Raw genomic sequence first — 17,976 nt, forward strand, 5'->3', positions numbered from 1 at the left:
CCTAGACTTTACACCCAAAGCACAAGCAACAAAAGAGAAATAGATAAATGGGAACTCCTCAAGCTTAGAAGTTTCTGCACCTCAAAGGAATTTCTCAAAAAGGTAAAGAGGCAGCCAACTCAATGGGAAAAAATTTTTGGAAACCATGTATCTGACAAAAGACTGATATCTTGCATATACAAAGAAATCCTACAACTCAATGACAATAGTACAGACAGCCCAATTATAAAATGGGCAAAAGATATGAAAAGACAGTTCTCTGAAGAGGAAATACAAATGGCCAAGAAACACATGAAAAAATGTTCAGCTTCACTAGCTATTAGAGAGATGCAAATTAAGACCACAATGAGATACCATCTAACACCGGTTAGAATGGCTGCCATTAAACAAACAGGAAACTACAAATGCTGGGGGGGATGTGGAGAAATTGGAACTCTTATTTCACTGTTGGTGGGACTGTATAATGGTTCAGCCACTCTGGAAGTCAGTCTGGCAGTTCCTTAGAAAACTAGATATAAAGCTACCATTCGATCCAGCGATTGCACTTCTCGGTATATACCCGGAAGATCGGAAAGCAGTGACACGAACAGATATCTGCACGCCAATGTTCATAGCAGCATTATTCACAATTGCCAAGAGATGGAAACAACCCAAATGTCCTTCAACAGATGAGTGGATAAATAAAATGTGGTATATACACACGATGGAATACTACGCGGCAGTAAGAAGGGAACGATCTCGTGAAACTTATGACAACATGGATGAACCTTGAAGACATAATGCTGAGCGAAATAAGCCAGGCACAAAAAGAGAAATATTATATGCTACCACTAATGTGAACTTTTTAAAATGTAAACCAAATGGTTTATAATGTAGAATGTAGGGGAACTAGCAGTAGAGAGCAATTAAGGAAGGGGTAACAATAATCCAAGAAGAACAGATAAGCTATTTAACGTTCTGGGGATGCCCAGAAATGACTATGGTCTGTTAATTTCTGATGGATGTAGTAGGAACAAGTTCACTGAAATGTTGCTATATTATGTAACTTTCTTGGGGTAAAGTAGGAACATGTTGGAAGTTAAGCAGTTTATCTTAGGTTAGTTGTCTTTTTCTTACTCCCTTGTTATGGTCTCTTTGAAATGTTCTTTTATTGTATGTTGTTTTCTTTTTAACTTTTTTTTTCATACAGTTGATTTAAAAAAGAAGGGAAAGTTAAAAAAAAAAAAAAAAGAAAAAAGACAAACAAGGAAAAAAAAAAAAAGATGTAGTGCCCTCTTGAGGAGCCTGTGGAGAATGCAGGGGTATTCGCCTACCCCACCTCCATGGTTGCTAACATGACCACAGACATAGGGGACTGGTGGTTTGATGGGTTGAGCCCTCTACCATAAGTTTTACCCTTGGGAAGACGGTTGCTGCAAAGGAGAGGCTAGGCCTCCCTGTATTTGTGCCTAAGAGTCTCCTCCTGATGCCTCTTTGTTGCTCAGATGTGGCCCTCTCTCTCTGGCTAAGCCAACTTGAAAGGTGAAATCACTGCCCTCCCCCCCTACGTGGGGATCAGACACCCAGGGAAGTGAATCTCCCTGGCAACGTGGAATATGACTCCCAGGGAGGAATGTAGACCCGGCATCGTGGGATGGAGAACATCTTCTTGACCAAAAGGGGGATGTGAAAGGAAATGAAATAAGCTTCAGTGGCAGAGAGATTCCAAAATGAGCCGAGAGATCACTCTGGTGGGCACTCTTACGCACACTTTAGACAACCTTTTTAGGTTCTAAGAATTGGGGTAGCTGGTGGTGGATACCTGAAACTATTAAACTACAACCCAGAAACCCATGAATCTCGAAGACAGTTGTATAAAATGTAGCTTATGAGGGGTGACAGTGGGATTGGGAATGCCATAAGGACCAAACTCCACTTTTTCTAGTTTATGGATGGATGTGTAGAAAAGTAGGGGAAGCAAACAAACAGACAAAGGTACCCAGTGTTCTTTTTTACTTCAATTGCTCTTTTTCACTCTAATTATTATTCTTGTTATTTTTGTGTGTGTGCTAATGAAGGGGTCAGGGATTGATTTAGGTGATTAATGTACAACTATGTAATGGTACTGTAAACAATCGAAAGTACAATTTGTTTTGTATGACTGCGTGGTATGTGAATATATCTCAATAAAATGATGATTAAAAAATAAAAAAAAAATAAACACAAAGAAAATAGAATAAATTAATAAAGAATAAAAATTAATGAGAAAAAAGACAAAAAAAAAAAAAAAGATTCTGGACACTCATAGTACAAGAGTAGAGGAAGTTGAACAACGAATCAGTGACCTGGAAGATGACAGAATGGAAAATGAAAGCATAAAAGAAAGAATGGGGAAAAAAAATTGAAAAAATCGAAATGGACCTCAGGGATATGATAGATAATATGAAACATCCAAATATAAGACTCATTGGTGTCCCAGAAGGGGAAGAAAAGGGTAAAGGTCTAGGAAGAGTATTCAAAGAAATTGTTGGGGAAAACTTCCCAAATCTTCTAAACAACATAAATACAACAAATCATAAATGCTCAGCGAACTCCAAATAGAATAAATCCAAATAAACCCACTCCGAGACATATACTGATCACACTATCAAACACAGAAGAGAAGGAGCAAGTTCTGAAAGCAGCAAGAGAAAAGCAATTCACCACATACAAAGGAAACAGCATAAGACTAAGTAGTGACTACTCAGCAGCCACCATGGCGGCGAGAAGGCAGGGGCACGATATATTTAAAATTCTGAGTGAGAAAAATTTCCAGCCAAGAATACTTTATCCAGCAAACCTCTCCTTCAAATTTGAGGTAGAGCTTACATTTTTCACAAACAAACAAATGCTGAGAGAATTTGCTAACAAGAGACCTGCCCTACTGGAGATACTAAAGGGAGCCCTACAGACAGAGAAACAAAGACAGGACAGAGAGACTTGGAGAAAGGTCCAGTACTAAAGAGATTCGGTATGGGTACAATAAAGGATATTAATAGACAGAGGAGAAAAATATGACAAACATAAACCAAAGGATAAGATGGCTGATTCAAGAAATGCCTTCACGGTTATAACGTTGAATGTAAATGGATTAAACACCCCAATTAAAAGATATAGATTCGCAGAATGGATCAAAAAAAATGAACCATCAATATGTTGCATACAAGAGACCCATCTTAGACACAGGGACACAAAGAAACTGAAAGTGAAAGGATGGAAAAAAATATTTCATGCAAGCTACAGCCAAAAAAAGCAGGTGTAGCAATATTAATCTCAGACAAAATAGACTTCAAATGCAGGGATGTTTTGAGAGACAAAGAAGGCCACTACGTACTAATAAAAGGGGCAATTCAGCAAGAAGAAATAACAATCGTAAATGTCTATGCACCCAACCAAGGTGCCACAAAATACATGAGAGAAACACTGGCAAAACTAAAGGAAGCAATTGATGTTTCCACAATAATTGTGGGAGACTTCAACACATCACTCTCTCCTATAGATAGATCAACCAGACAGAAGACCAATAAGGAAATTGAAAACCTAAACAATCTGATAAATGAATTAGATTTAACAGACATATACAGGACATTACATCCCAAATCACCAGGATACACATACTTTTCTAGTGCTCACGGAACTTTCTCCAGAATAGATCATATGCTGGGACATAAAACAAGCCTCAATAAATTTAAAAAGATTGAAATTATTCAAAGCACATTCTCTGACCACAATGGAATACAATTAGAAGTCAATAACCATCAGAGACTTAGAAAATTCACAAATACCTGGAGGTTAAACAACACACTCCTAAACAATCAGTGGGTTAAAGAAGAAATAGCAAGAGAAATTGCTAAATATATAGAGATGAATGAAAATGAGAAACAACATACCAAAACCTATGGGATGCAGCAAAAGCATGCTGAGGGGAAATTTATAGCACTAAACGCATATATTAAAAAGGAAGAAAGAGCCAAAATCAAAGAACTAATGGATCAACTGAAGAAGCTAGAAAATGAACAGCAAACCAATCCTAAACCAAGTACAAGAAAAGAAATAACAAGGATTAAAGCAGAAATAAATGACATAGAGAACAAAAAACAATAGAGAGGATAAATATCACCAAAAGTTGGTTCTTTGAGAAGATCAACAAGATTGACAAGCCCCTAGCTAGACTGACAAAATCAAAAGAGAGAAGACCCATATAAACAAAATAATGAATGAAAAAGGTGACATAACTGCAGATCCTGAAGAAATTAAAAAAATTATAAGAGGATACTATGAACAACTGTATGGCAACAAACTGGATAATGTAGAGGAAATGGACAATTTCCTGGAAACATATGAACAACCTAGACTGACCAGAGAAGAAATAGAAGACCTCAACCAACCCATCACAAGCAAAGAGATCCAATCAGTCATCAAAAATCTTCCCACAAATAAATGCCCAGGGCCAGATGGCTTCACAGGGAATTCTACCAAACTTTCCAGAAAGAACTGACACCAATCTTACTCAAACTCTTTCAAAACATTGAAGAAAATGGAACACTACCTAACTCATTTTATGAAGCTAACATCAATCTAATACCAAAACCAGGCAAAGATGCTACAAAAAAGGAAAACTACCGGCCAATCTCCCTAATGAATATAGATGCAAAAATCCTCAACAAAATACTTGCAAATCGAATCCAACACATTAAAAAAATCATACACCATGACCAAGTGGGGTTTATTCCAGGCATGCAAGGATGGTTCAACATAAAAATCATCAATGTATTACAACACATTAACAAGTCAAAAGGGAAAAATCAATTGATCATCTCAATAGATGCTGAAAAAGCATTTGACAAATCCAACATCCCTTTTTGATAAAAACACTTCAAAAGGTAGGAATTGAAGGAAACTTCCTCAACATGATAAAGAGCATATATGAAAAACCCACAGCCAGCATAGTACTCAATGGTGAGAGACTGAAAGCCTTCCCTCTAAGATCAGGAACAAGACAAGGATGCCCGCTGTCACCACTGTTATTCAACATTGTGCTGGAAGTGCTAGCCAGGGCAATCCGGCAAGACAAAGAAAAAAGGCATCCAAATTGGAAAAGAAGAAGTAAAACTGTCATTGTTTGCAGATGATATGATCTTATATCTAGAAAACCCTGAGAAATCGACGATACAGCTACTAGAGCTAATAAACAAATTTAGCAAAGTAGCGGGATACAAGATTAATGCACATAAGTCAGTAATGTTTCTATATGCTAGAAATGAACAAACTGAAGAGACACTCAAGAAAAAGATACCATTTTCAATAGCAACTAAAAAAATCAAGTACCTAGGAATCAACTTAACCAAAGATGTAAAAGACCTATACAAAGAAAACTACATAACTCTACTAAAGAAATAGAAGTGGACCTTAAAAGATGGAAAAATATTCCATGTTCATGGACAGGAAGACTAAATGTCATTAAGATGTCAATTCTACCCAAACTCATCTACAGATTCAATGCAATCCCAATCAAAATTCCAACAACCTACTTTGCAGACTTGGAAAAGCTAGTTATCAAATTTATTTGGAAAGGGAAGATGCCTCGAATTGCTAAGACACTCTCAAAAAGAAAACGAAGTGGGAGGAGTTACACTCTCTGACTTTGAAGCTTATTATAAAGCCACAGTTGCCAAAACAGCATGGTACTGTCTCAAAGATAGACATATAGATCAATGGAATCGAATTGAGAATTCGGAGATAGACCCTCAGATCTATGGCTGACTGATCTTTGATAAGGCCCCCAAAGTCACTGAACTGAGTCATAATGGTCTTTTCAACAAATGGGGCTGGGAGAGTTGGATATCCATATCCAAAAGAATGAAAGAGGACCCCTACCTCACCCCCTACACAAAAATTAACTCAAAATGGACCAAAGATCTCAATATAAAAAAAAGTACCATAAAACTCCTAGAAGATAATGTAGGAAAACATCTTCAAGACCTTGTATTAGGTGGCCACTTCCTAGACTTTACACCCCAAGCACAAGCAACAAAGAGAAAATAGATAAATGGGAACTCCTCAAGCTTAGAAGTTTCTGCACCTCAAAGGAATTTCTCAAAAAGGTGAAGAGGCAGCCACTCAATGGGAAAAAATTTTTGGAAACCATGTATCTGACAAAAGACCGATATCTTGCATATATAAAGAAATCCTACAACTCAATGACAATAGTACAGTCAGCCCAATTATAAAATGGGCAAAAGATATGAAAAGACAGTTCTCTGAAGAGGAAATACAAATGGCCAAGAAACACATGAAAAAATGTTCAGCTTCACTAGCTATTAGAGAGATGCAAATTAAGACCACAATGAGATACCATCTAAAACCGATTAGAATGGCTGCCATTAAAGAAACAGGAAACTACAAATGCTGGAGGGGATGTGGAGAAATTGGAACTCTTATTCACTGTTGGTGGGACTGTATAATGGTTCAGCCACTCTGGAAGTCAGTCTGGCAGTTCCTTAGAAAACTAGATATAGAGTTACCATTCGATCCAGCGATTGCACTTCTCGGTATATACCCGGAAGATCGGAAAGCAGTGACACGAACAGATATCTGCACGCCAATGTTCATAGCAGCATTATTCACAATTGCCAAAAGATGGAAACCACCCAAATGTCCTTCAACAGATGAGTGGATAAATAAAATGTGGTATATACACATGATGGAATACTACGCGGCAGTAAGAAAGAACGATCTCGTGAAACATATGACAACATGGATGAACCTTGAAGACATAATGCTAAGCGAAATAAGCCAGGCACAAAAGAGAAATATTATATGCTACCACTAATGTGAACTTTGAAAAATGTAAAACAAATGGCTTATAATGTAGAATGTAGGGGAACTAGCAATAGAGAGCAATTAAGGAAGGGGGAACAATAATCCAAGAAGAACAGATAAGCTATTTAACGTTCTGGGGATGCTCAGGAATGACTATGGTCTGTTAATTTCTGATGGATATGGTAGGAGCAAGTTCACAGAAATGTTGCTATATTAGGTAACTTTCTTGGGTTAAAGTAGGAACATGTTGGAAGTTAAGCAGTTATCTTAGGTTAGTTGTCTTTTTCTTACTCCCTTGTTATGGTCTCTTTGAAATGTTCTTTTATTGTATGTTTGTTTTCTTTTAACTTTTTTTCATACAGTTGATTTAAAAAAGAAGGGAAGTTAAAAAAAAAAAAAAAACAAGGAAAAAAAATGATGCAGTGCCCCCTTGAGGAGCCTGTGGAGAATGCAGGGGTATTCGCCTACCCCACCTCCATGGTTGCTAACATGACCACAGACATAGGGGACTGGTGGTTTGATGGGTTGAGCCCTCTACCACAGGTTTTACCCTTGGGAAGACGGTTGCTGCAAAGGAGAGGCTAGGCCTCCCTATGGTTGTGCCTAAGAGCCTCCTCCCGATGCCTCTTTGTTGCTCAGATGTGGCCCTCTCTCTAGCTAAGCCAACTTGAAAGGTGAAATCACTGCCCTCCCGCCTACGTGGGATCAGACACCCAGGGGAGTGAATCTCCCTGGCAACGTGGAATATGACTCCCGGGGAGGAATGTAGACCTGGCATCGTGGGACGGAGAACATCTTCTTGACCAAAAGGGGGATGTGAAAGGAAATGAAATAAGCTTCAGTGCACAGAGATCCAAAAGGAGCCGAGAGGTCACTCTGGGCACTCTTACGCACACTTTAGACAACCCTTTTTAGGTTCTAAAGAATTGGGGTAGCTGGTGGTGGATACCTGAAACTATCAAACTACAACCCAGAACCCATGAATCTCGAAGACAGTTGTATAAAAATGTAGCTTATGAGGGGTGACAAGGGGATTGGGAAAGCCATAAGGCCACACTCCACTTTGTCTAGTTTATGGATGGAAGAGTAGAAAAATAGGGGAAGGAAACAAACAGACAAAGGTACCCAGCGTTCTTTTTTACTTCAATTGCTCTTTTTCACTCTAATTATTATTCTTGTTATTTTTGTGTGTGTGCTAATGAAGGTGTCAGGGATTGATTTGGGTGATGAATGTACAACTATGTAATGGTACTGTGAACAATTGAAAGTACGATTTGTTTTGTATGACTGCGTGGTATATGAATATATCTCAATAAAATGAAGATTAAAAAAAAAAAAAAAGACATAATGCTGAGCAAAATAAGCCAGGCACAAAAAGAGAGATATTGTATGTTACCACTAATGTGAATTCTGTGAAAAATGTACAATGTTTTATACTGTAGAATGTACGGGACCTAGAGATACCAATTAGTGGAGGGGGAATGATAATCTAATAAGAACAGATAAACTATGGAGGGTAATCTCAATGTTATGGGAATGCTCAGGAATGATTATGGTTTGTAAACTTTCTTGGATATAGTAAGATCATGTTGGAAGCAATAGAGTTATTTTAGGTTTTTTTTTTCTCTTATTCCTTTGTTTTCTTAGGGGTTGTTAATTTTCTTGGGGTATGGTAGGAACATGTTGGAAGCAATGTAGTTATTTTAGATTATTTGTTTTTCTTACTCCTCTGTTTGGACATGGTTTATTAATTTTCTTGGTGTATGGTAGGAACATATTGGAAGCAAAGTAGTTATTTTAGGTTATTTGTTTTCCTTAATCCATTGCTTTGTTTGAAATGTTGTGGGGTTTTTTGGTTGTTGTTTGCCTGTTTGTTTTTAATTTTTTGATAAACAAAGTTAAAAAATTGAAAAAAAATCAGTAGAAAAATGGGAGTAAAAACTAAATGACAAATAGGGTGGGATGGGGGGATGGTTTGGGTATTCTCTTTTCACTTTTATTTTTTATTCTTATTCTGATTCTTTCTGATGTAAGGAAAATGTTCAGAAATAGATTGTGGTGATGAACGCATAACTATATGATCATACTGTGAACAGTTGATTGTATACCATGGATGACTGTATGGTTTGTGAATATATTTCAATAAAACTGAATTAAAAAAAAAAAAAAAGTGGTAGGAGGGGAGAGAACAAAAAGGAGGGGGGTAAGTAGAGTAAAGGGGAGAGACAAGGAAAAAATGGGAATAACCAGGGCATGAGACACACATACACCAGTGACGTCCAAGAAGTGGATGCTTCCAGGCCAACCACGGGGGGCCTTAGCTGCCTGAATGGGCTGCAGCGTTGCCTCCTGGACCCTGGAACGTGGGGGTCGCCCCAGCAGCTGAGAAGAGCCAGCCAAGCAGCAGGAAGTCTGTTCCTTGCATTCAGCAATAAAATACGGAGGGGGAAAAAGCCCTCGACGGTGCAGTGCATCATTCTCAGGGAGAGACACAAAGCGCCATCCTAAGATGGGAGAAGCCGGGCACCCTGGCCACTCTTCAGCGAGCTGAGAGTTTACATGATGTCAAGAACAGATGTAGAGTCTCTGTTCAGAATAAACAAGGGGAAGCCCTGGCAGCTGCATTCTGCTGTGGGGACTTCCTGAACCATGGCTGGGTCAGGGCAGGCCCGGGCTGGAGGAAGGGCGCTTTCTTTAGTCCCATCCTAAGCTGCAACGTGTGTGTCACCAGCATCTGCAACTCTGCAAACATGCTTGTCTCTGTCATTACAGGGACATTTGAAAAACTGGGAAAAACTAAAGAACAAGGTCCCAAGGCCTGGGGACCGAGAGACACTTGCTTTATTTCCCCTCCTCAGGGGGCAGGAATAATAATGTTACCCACTCTTTGGGTCAGGGTAAGAATCGAGTAAGATCAATCACATACAAGACCCAACACAGGGCTTGTCACAGGGAGCGTGTTTGGTGGCTGTCAACGTTCCCATTACTCCCGTGACTCCACCGCTACTGCCAGGCCCACCCTGGCTTCCTCCTGTGGCCGGGAGCTGGCGGAAGAGGGTACAGAAAGCATAGGCTTTCTGAGAGGGATTAGAGGCTCTTTTTCCTTTCCTCCTATGTTTGCTTGTGTTAAAAATAACACCAGCTTTGGACTTTCCCCAGGTCATTCATGTTTCTGGGCAAAATGATGCTGAGCCAGGGGCCTGGTGAGAATATTCACAAGGAGGCATTTTGTGGCCGTCGAGGTGACGACTTTGAGGGAGTCTATTTTGGCTTCTGGAAGAAGCATGATGAGACATGAGGTCTGACTCATTGCCTAAAATATGTCCGTGCCATTTGGAGAGGGGCTTATGTTTCCATGTTTACTGACTGCAAAGAGTGAAGAGAAATAGGTTTATGTTTCGTTGTCTAAACAGAATTCAGACGGAGCCCACAGATGAACTGTTGTAAGGCTGACCTTGTCCAAGTCCTGCTGCTTCCTGCAGACTTGATTTAAGATTCTTCCAGAGCTCTTCAGTTTTCCCTCCTGCGAACCCTGGGAGGGAAACTGCCAGTTTTGGAGCCTCCCAGTGTTAGCTAGCTTCTGTCCTGGAGACCTCTGCTTTCCTCTCAGGCCTGAGGACATCATCCCTGGGCCATGTCTTGCTTCCAGTTGGCTGCATGGAGGGGCCTGAAGGGCTGCCTGCACCTCCTCCCGCCTCCCCCCGCATACTCCACTCCGGAAATCCAGACCCAGAGTGCTTGTCGGATGGGAAGGAGTACGCTGCTGATGAAGACATGCTCTCTCTTTAAAGGCTGGGTGTCCTGACCTTTGAAAGTCTAAAAGGAAGCCTGATCCATGGGATAGACAGAGGGAAACACAGACTTGGAAAGAAATTCCAGAACCCAAAAAGGAGAATCACCTGACACTTGATGGACGTCATTCTAATCTAGGAAAATGGAAGATGGGCTTAAACCATAAGATCACAGAACCCTTTATTCTAAGAGATGGAACTAGTTGAACTGCAACAAAAGCTAGTTCAGAAAAAGATGGGAAGATTGGGTGTGTTCTTTGTTATTCTAGGTCTTTGGGGGGCCTAAATGAAACTTTCAACCAAAGAACCAATGCAAATTGTAGACGAGATGTTTTTCCATCTGTATTTTTTCCTACCCTGACACATGTCCCCCGGTGCCTCCAAAACGGACAGTCCTGGCCAGGGGCTCCGCAGAGGCTGGGCAATGCTCCTGACTTCCTGAGCTCATTGCAGAGAACACTGAGGATGTTTTCCAGTCTGAGGAGGTGCTGCCACAGAGGGCAGAAGGCCTTCTGATTGCTCCATCCTGACACCCCCATGTGCTAGGCAGTCCCCTGGGAGGAACAAAGCCCCCGAACGGGATGAGGGCCTCAAATTGGCTAACAGATTGGCCCATATCCCAGCTGCAGGGCTTGGCTCCTGCAGGGGCTGCTGAGCACGTGGGACAGTCAGGGTGGAGCAAGCAAAAGTCTTGCTTCTGCAGCAGGGTCCTCATCTTTTCCCCTGAGAGAGACTGGAGGGCTGTTACCCCGTGCTAGAACCTCCATCTCCCCACTTCACCAGCTTCCTTCGTCTGCAAGGACTTCCCCAGGGTGGGAAGGCAGAGCCTTTGGAGCCCCTCAGGCACAGCGGAGGTGGAGATCCACTAAGGGCAGGGCAGCTCCAGACCCTGGGTAGATCTGTGCCCAGCTTGCCTGGCCCCATCAAAGGCTGTGACGTTAGACACCAGTTAAGCAGGTGTGGCCCCACTACCTGTGAGTGGATCTCATCAAGGAAGGACCTCATCGAGCTCATCAACCACAGGCCAGAGTGCAGACGACAGACCCTGAGGATGTTTTCCTCTCTTTCTGGTCAGCTGGGAAACTCTTGAGGTGGTGGGTAGGTGTCTAATCTTTGTGTTTCATCTTAGGACTTTCAAAGAACCTAACTCTGTACCTTGTTGTAGCTTCAATTAAATTGTGAATGACTGTTTTTCACACTCACTAATTTGAGGCAGGGGTTCTGAGTCTGGGATCCCCAGATGGGCTTTGGATGTCTATGAATCTGCTGAAACAATGTGTAGAGTCTTCTACAAATATTTTTTTGAGGGAAGGAAGGGCCAGCTTTCTTTAACATCCAAAGATGTATGAGGAGGTTTGGGGCCAGGAGCCCTGTTGAAAGGTCCTCCCCAGAGCCTGAAGAAGGCACCTGGAGCCCTGCTCTGATCCTTGAAGCTCAGGGTCCCAGGTTCTCAGTGGAGGGACCAGGAGGAGAGGCTTGAAGGGACATCTGCTTTTAGCCAGCAGCTTCCTTCCCACCCATCCCTCCCGAACTGTCGACTAGAACATCTGTGAGCAAAGAAATAAATAGATCACAGGGAAAGGATGGAGGGAAGGGGTTGGGGGTGATGTCAGAGATCAGAGACCCCAAGAAGAAACACTTCAGTGATGTCACCACGTGACTATTCTCAGAGACGAGACTGATTCCTTGGAGAGAAGTACATGCCACACAGATTCCTACCATGTCACTGGGTGGGCTGCCACATGCAGGGCACAGATGCAATTACCGTCTACTTACAGACCCACAGGCAGTGGCAGCCCCTGCAGGCCCAGGGCTTCCACCCACACAGCCTCCGAGGGACATCAGGCACCAGCATTGTCATGGCTTTAATTCTACCCTTTGGCTTATACCCTGAATTAGACTGACATGCTTCTATAGAAGGACCAAAATTTCTTTGGCTAATGAGGGCTTACAGAAATTCAGATAATAATTAGAAAGGGAAAATAGCACCCCTAAATTATATCACAGTCTTTTGTTTTTAAACAGGTTAAACAACTCTACCCCCAAACTGTTTGGAATGCGACGAGGCCATAAATTGTGATGTGAGAAAGAAGCCTGAGAGACTTTTGATTAAAAGTCAGCAGAGAATCTGCTTATAATTGTGCATAAGAGTCTCCCCCTGAGTACCTCTTTGTTGCTCAGATGTGCCCCCCCCTCCCCCCAGCTAAGCCAACTCGGCAGGTGAACTTGCTGCCCGCCCTTCTACGTGGGATCTGACTCCCAGGGGTGTAAATCTCCCTGGCAACGCAGGATATGACTCCCAGGGAGGAATCTGGACCCTGCATCATGGGATTGAGAACATCTTCTTGACCAAAAGAGGGATGCAAAATGAAACAAAATAAAGCTTCAGTGGCTGAGAGATTCCAAATGATGCTGAAAGGTCACTCTGGTGGGCATTCTTACGCACTATACAGATAACACTTTTTAGGTTTTAATGCATTGGAATAGCTAGAAGTAAATACCTGAAACTATCAAACTGCAACCCAGTAGCCTTGACTCTTGAAGACGATTGTATAACAATGTAGCTTACAAGGGGTGACAGTATGATTGTGAAAGCCTTGTGGATCACACTTCCTTCATCTAGCATATAGATGGATGAGTAGAAAAATGGGGACAAAAACTAAATGAAAAATAGGGTGGGATGGGGGGATGGTTTGGGTGTTCCTTTTTACTTTTATTTTTTATTCTTATTTTTACTTTTTCTGGTATAAGGAAAATGTTCAAAAATAGATTGGGGTGATGAGTGCACAACTATATGATGGTACTGTGTGAACAGCTGATTGTACATCACGGATGACTGTATGATATGTGAATATATCTCAATAAAACTGAATTAAAAAACATAAAAAACAAAAAAAAGAGCCACCAGAGGTATAGAAAGAGCATACACTTCGGAGACAGGACTGAGTCAGGATCCTGGCTCTGCAACTTCTTGTGTTATCTTGGGCAAATTGTATAAAGGCTGAGCCTCCGTTTCTTTACCAATGAAAATGAGGGTTAGATGAGCCTGGCACTTAGAAAGAGGTCAATAAATGATAGTTCTCTGCTTCTAACAGTGATCACATTTTAAAGCTGGCAGGGAGCCTGGAGATCACCTGGACCTGGGCTTTGTGCAGACGATCCCATGGGAACGCAGTGGGAAGGCAGGCTGATCCGTGGGGTTGCAGTGGAGCCTGGGATTCAGCATTTCTCAGGCTCCCAGGTGATGCCAAAGCTGCCGGTCTCTGGACCTCACTTTTAGAAGCAGGGATCAGCACCAATGCTTTGTTCATAGAGGGGCTCTCTGTGGCAGAGAGGAAGGAAAGCACTGGGTGAACCTTTGGGGACTCTCCAGGGGATTCGTGCTGCCTTTGAACGGCAGAGGCCTCCCTCACTTTCTTTTCCATAGTGTGCTTGCTTCCGTTCCCGCTGCCGACAGGGCTGAGCAAGAGGAAGTGAACAAGCAGGGGCCACAGGTTCTGGATGAGATCAGAAGTCAAGGCAAAAGGAATAAAGGGAAGGCAGAGAGATGGGCAGGGGGCTTCTGTTGGCCCCAGCTGGGGCTGGCTCTAGGATTCCACCCGTTCTTGCCCAGGGGCTCTGGGATCAGATGCACACACTGACAGAGCTGCAAGGGCCACTCGAGGCCCACCCTCACGCAGCCGGCTGGGGGCACAGCTGGATTTAGAGACCCGTTCTTCTGACTCCTAGGCTAGCACTCTTGTCTCCACACCCATTGTCTTCCTAGAGGTATTTAAAATATATACTAGCACTGAAATATATGTTTGTCAATGAAATCAGAGTCAAACATTGTAGAACCCCAAAGCACCCGTCAGAGCACAAACTTGTAGAGGGGCACAACTTCTAAAACCATTGTCTGAGCACAGGGAAGGGGACATTGTGCACTCAAAACAAAGTCTTTTTCCTGATGTGAGAGGTATTGGAGGCAAGATAGAGAGCAGGGCTCAGGGCAGGTGAGGTGGGCCCGGGGAGTTGGGGGTGGAGAATGGCCTCGGTAAATGTGGAAGTCCAGCTTGGCAGACTCGACTCACTCCAACTTGGGAAAACCATTCCCCCTGGACTGTGGCCTCTTGACTCTCTCCGAGTGACCCTGGGGATTCTGAGTCCCCCTTCGGTGGCTCTGCTGAGTGTCGTGCAGGGGCAGCTTGGCGGCAGTCGAGGGAGGCTTACCTGTGGCAGTCGTGCCAGATCCAAGCATGGCGGCCGTTCTTGGGTCGGAAGTCAGATTGGCCGTTGTTGTGGATCTGGGAGGAGAAGCGCAGAAGCCGGCGGTAGCCCGTGGTGGGGTCGGTCTTGGCGGCCGAGGCCGAGAGGCAGTTCTCCTCCATGGCACACTGCAGCATGAACATGGGCCGGTCTTCCAGGTAGGTGCTCTGCTGGACAATCTCTGGTCAGGGGCGGCTGGGGAGGGGCAGATACGGCGTTCAAACAAGCCAAGAGACCTCTGCCCTGAGCATTTCACTTCTGGGCTGGGACAAAACCCCTACCCCTGCTTACTACTACCTTCTCGGACTGGCTCAAAATCTCCTCAAGGTCACCTTCTTTGCTAACCCTACCCCAAATTACTCCTTCCTTTTAATGACACTTCTTCAATTTAACAGTACAGATTGGCAAAATGTTGACAATTGTTGAATTTGGGTGAGGGATACAGGAGGGCTCATTATATTATTCTCTCTACTTTTAGTTGGCTTGAAATCTTCCATAATAAAAAGTAAAAACAACAATGACAATGACAATTGTGCTACCCAGAGAGAGACATTGATAAGACCTGGGTCTGATTCTTCCGGGAATTACATAAATACACTTTCCAACATGTATAATATTGTATGTAGATTTGTAGTTTGCTTATACTCTTTCCCCTAAAATACATCTTGATATATTTCCATGTTAATAAATATCCATTACGATGTTCATTTAATGGCTACATAATATTTCATTTATAACCTATCCCATATTTTTGGATATTTTGCTGGTTTGGAATTCTTCACTGTTAGGGATAAAGCTGTGATAAACATCCTATAGTAAATCTGTGTATATAGCTTTGTCTCTTTAGAGTATGTTTCTATAAGGGAGATTGCTGGGACAAAGGCTTTTTAAGGCCCTGGTGCTTCTTTACAGGTTGTTTCAGTCTCCACCTAACAGTGCTGGGCACATGAAAGTTCTCCCTAGGTGCATATCTCTTAAAACAGGCTTGATTTACTTATCCTAAACTGAGAGAGTTCAGAGCAATGGCCCCAGAAAACTCATTTTTGGGTCTTCCATGAGGATGGCCAGGGCATGGTTCATCTCATAATTCTAGGTCCTCGAGAGAAGGGGCTTTTTTTTAAACTAATGGGCTTGTTTCTATCTCATGGATACTGTAAATTATATTAGTGACCAGGTTTCCCTCTTTCCTTTGGCTGCTAGGAAGCCCACTGTTAGATTTATGACCCACTAGAGGTAGTGTATGGTACCTAATTTTTTATTAACCCTTCTCCTGGCTCCATTTTAAGCCACTATCCTTTGCTGGTAACTGCCTTTCTTTAATCTGCTTTTAATTTAAGCTAACTTTATTTAGATTTATGTTATTTTAATTTCTTTTTGGAAAAGATGGGATATTAAAATATAAATAAATTAATAAACAAAGGACAGGCCCCTGACAGGGTGTGTGACTGCCGTCTCCCTGCACAGGTGTCTCCCTCGTGGAGGCAGGTCAGGGTGGTGGCCTCGCCATCTCTCCTCTGAGGACACGAGAGCTTGTGATGTCTCCCCAGAGAAGCTCATTCCGGGCATTGGAGAACCCTGCTTTACAGGGATTGGAGATGCTAAATAAGTCCAAAAGGGGTTGGTGAGATAATCGAACTGACTGAGCTCAGGTTTAACCTTCTCCCTAACGAGCATAATTGGCATTGCTCATTTGTTTAAGCACACACATTTATCCATTGTCCCACTTAACTTCCAGTTTCCAGAAAACAAAACAAAGCGACTGTGGATCACAGCAATTAACTAACTTAGCCAACAGCAGCTAGTAGGCAACAGGTCTGGTCTCAAGTTCTGGCCTGATCCTGGGTCTTTTTCACCCCCAGATTCATGACAGGGGTGGCTAGTGTGTTTTATGAGGCCGGGGTGAGGAGGGTGGGGTTTACACTTAGGAGGGCAGCACAGCCACAAGGCCGACGGCTGGTCCTCTGTCAGCTGGAAGGGACCCTCAAGAGACAGGCCTTCTGAATCCTGCTGGGGGTTTCCCTTCCATATTTTCAGTCTCTCTAATTCTCAGGGAGTCACCAGGAAGCTAAATTACCACTAGGGTGTGAAAAAAGGAAGTGGTCTATGGAACAGTCTGGAAGGCAAGGGGGCAGAGTGCCTTCTATGCTTCATGGCTTCGCTAACCTCAGAAACACACTCCCAGGAAAGTGTTACCTCCTCCAGTTAACTGTGAGAACAGAGTCTTAGCCACATAATCTGCCCGAGGTCACTTAGAACACAGTGGCCCTGGGATTTGAACATAGCGCTCCCAGACTCCAAGTCCCTCCCTCCGACTTTCTTTTACCCTCTGTCACAGGCCAGGTTGGTGGTTGGGGCATGAGGGCTGGTCTCTTTCTCCCCATCTTTGTCCCTAACAAGAATTAGTCTCTGCCTCCCCCTTTGCTCAGCCCACGGCGGAGGCCCCAGGGCCTTGCATGGGGTGACTGCTGAGACGCGGCTTCTCCTGGGGCCTGGCAGGGAGTGGGGACTCTCACTTTCTGAGCAGGCCACTCCGGCCCCGTACTGCACCCCGCCCTGGGGGCAGACCACGTCCTCCCCGTGGCGGCAGTGAGCCAGGGACAGCTCCGTGCCCGAGCACTTCACTCCGCTCATGACCACTCTGTTGGCGTAGGCATTTCCGTGCCAATACCAGGTCTCCTGGATGAATCAACAAAAAAATGGTCAGTCCGGCACCTTGAATTTTCACTTTTCATATTTTACCAACTTTCAGTCCCACAAAAAATCCCAAGGTTTTATGATCTCATTTCAGATGGAGATAGCTGAAGCACAGAGAGCCACTTATCCAAATCATGCAGTTGAAATCCAGGTCTTCTGACCCTAGCACTTGGATTTTACCGCACTCCCCCTTGGGAAAGTCTATGGAAGCCACACAGTCAAGTTGCATGTCGGGAATGGGAAGCACCTGCAGCTCCCCCTGCCTCACCCTGAGCCCAGACAGACATTGCTAATCAACCACAGCACACTCTCCTCTAAGCCAGAATGTGATCTCAGAGCCCTCAACCCAGTGCTCCAGGAGGGTACCACACAGTGATCAGAGCTGGTAGGGAGAGAAGAAATCTAT

At 43.2% G+C, this 17,976-nt stretch overlaps 1 protein-coding gene across 1 annotated transcript in view; it reads right to left on the reverse strand.

Annotated features, from left to right (window-relative positions):
• The window catches only part of LOC119511000 (lysyl oxidase homolog 2-like), a 33,251-nt gene that overhangs the window by 13,318 nt on the left and 1,957 nt on the right, over positions 1-17,976 (reverse strand). The window contains exons 2-3 of the mRNA XM_037805466.1: positions 17,390-17,552; positions 14,841-15,057 (exon numbers count right to left, since the gene is read on the reverse strand). Coding sequence (XP_037661394.1) covers positions 14,841-15,057; positions 17,390-17,552 — 380 coding nt within the window. The remainder of the gene's footprint in view (positions 1-14,840; positions 15,058-17,389; positions 17,553-17,976) is intronic.

This window comes from Choloepus didactylus, chromosome 2 (genome assembly GCF_015220235.1).
Source record: "Choloepus didactylus isolate mChoDid1 chromosome 2, mChoDid1.pri, whole genome shotgun sequence".
In the NCBI taxonomy this organism is placed as follows: Eukaryota; Metazoa; Chordata; class Mammalia; order Pilosa; family Megalonychidae; genus Choloepus; species Choloepus didactylus.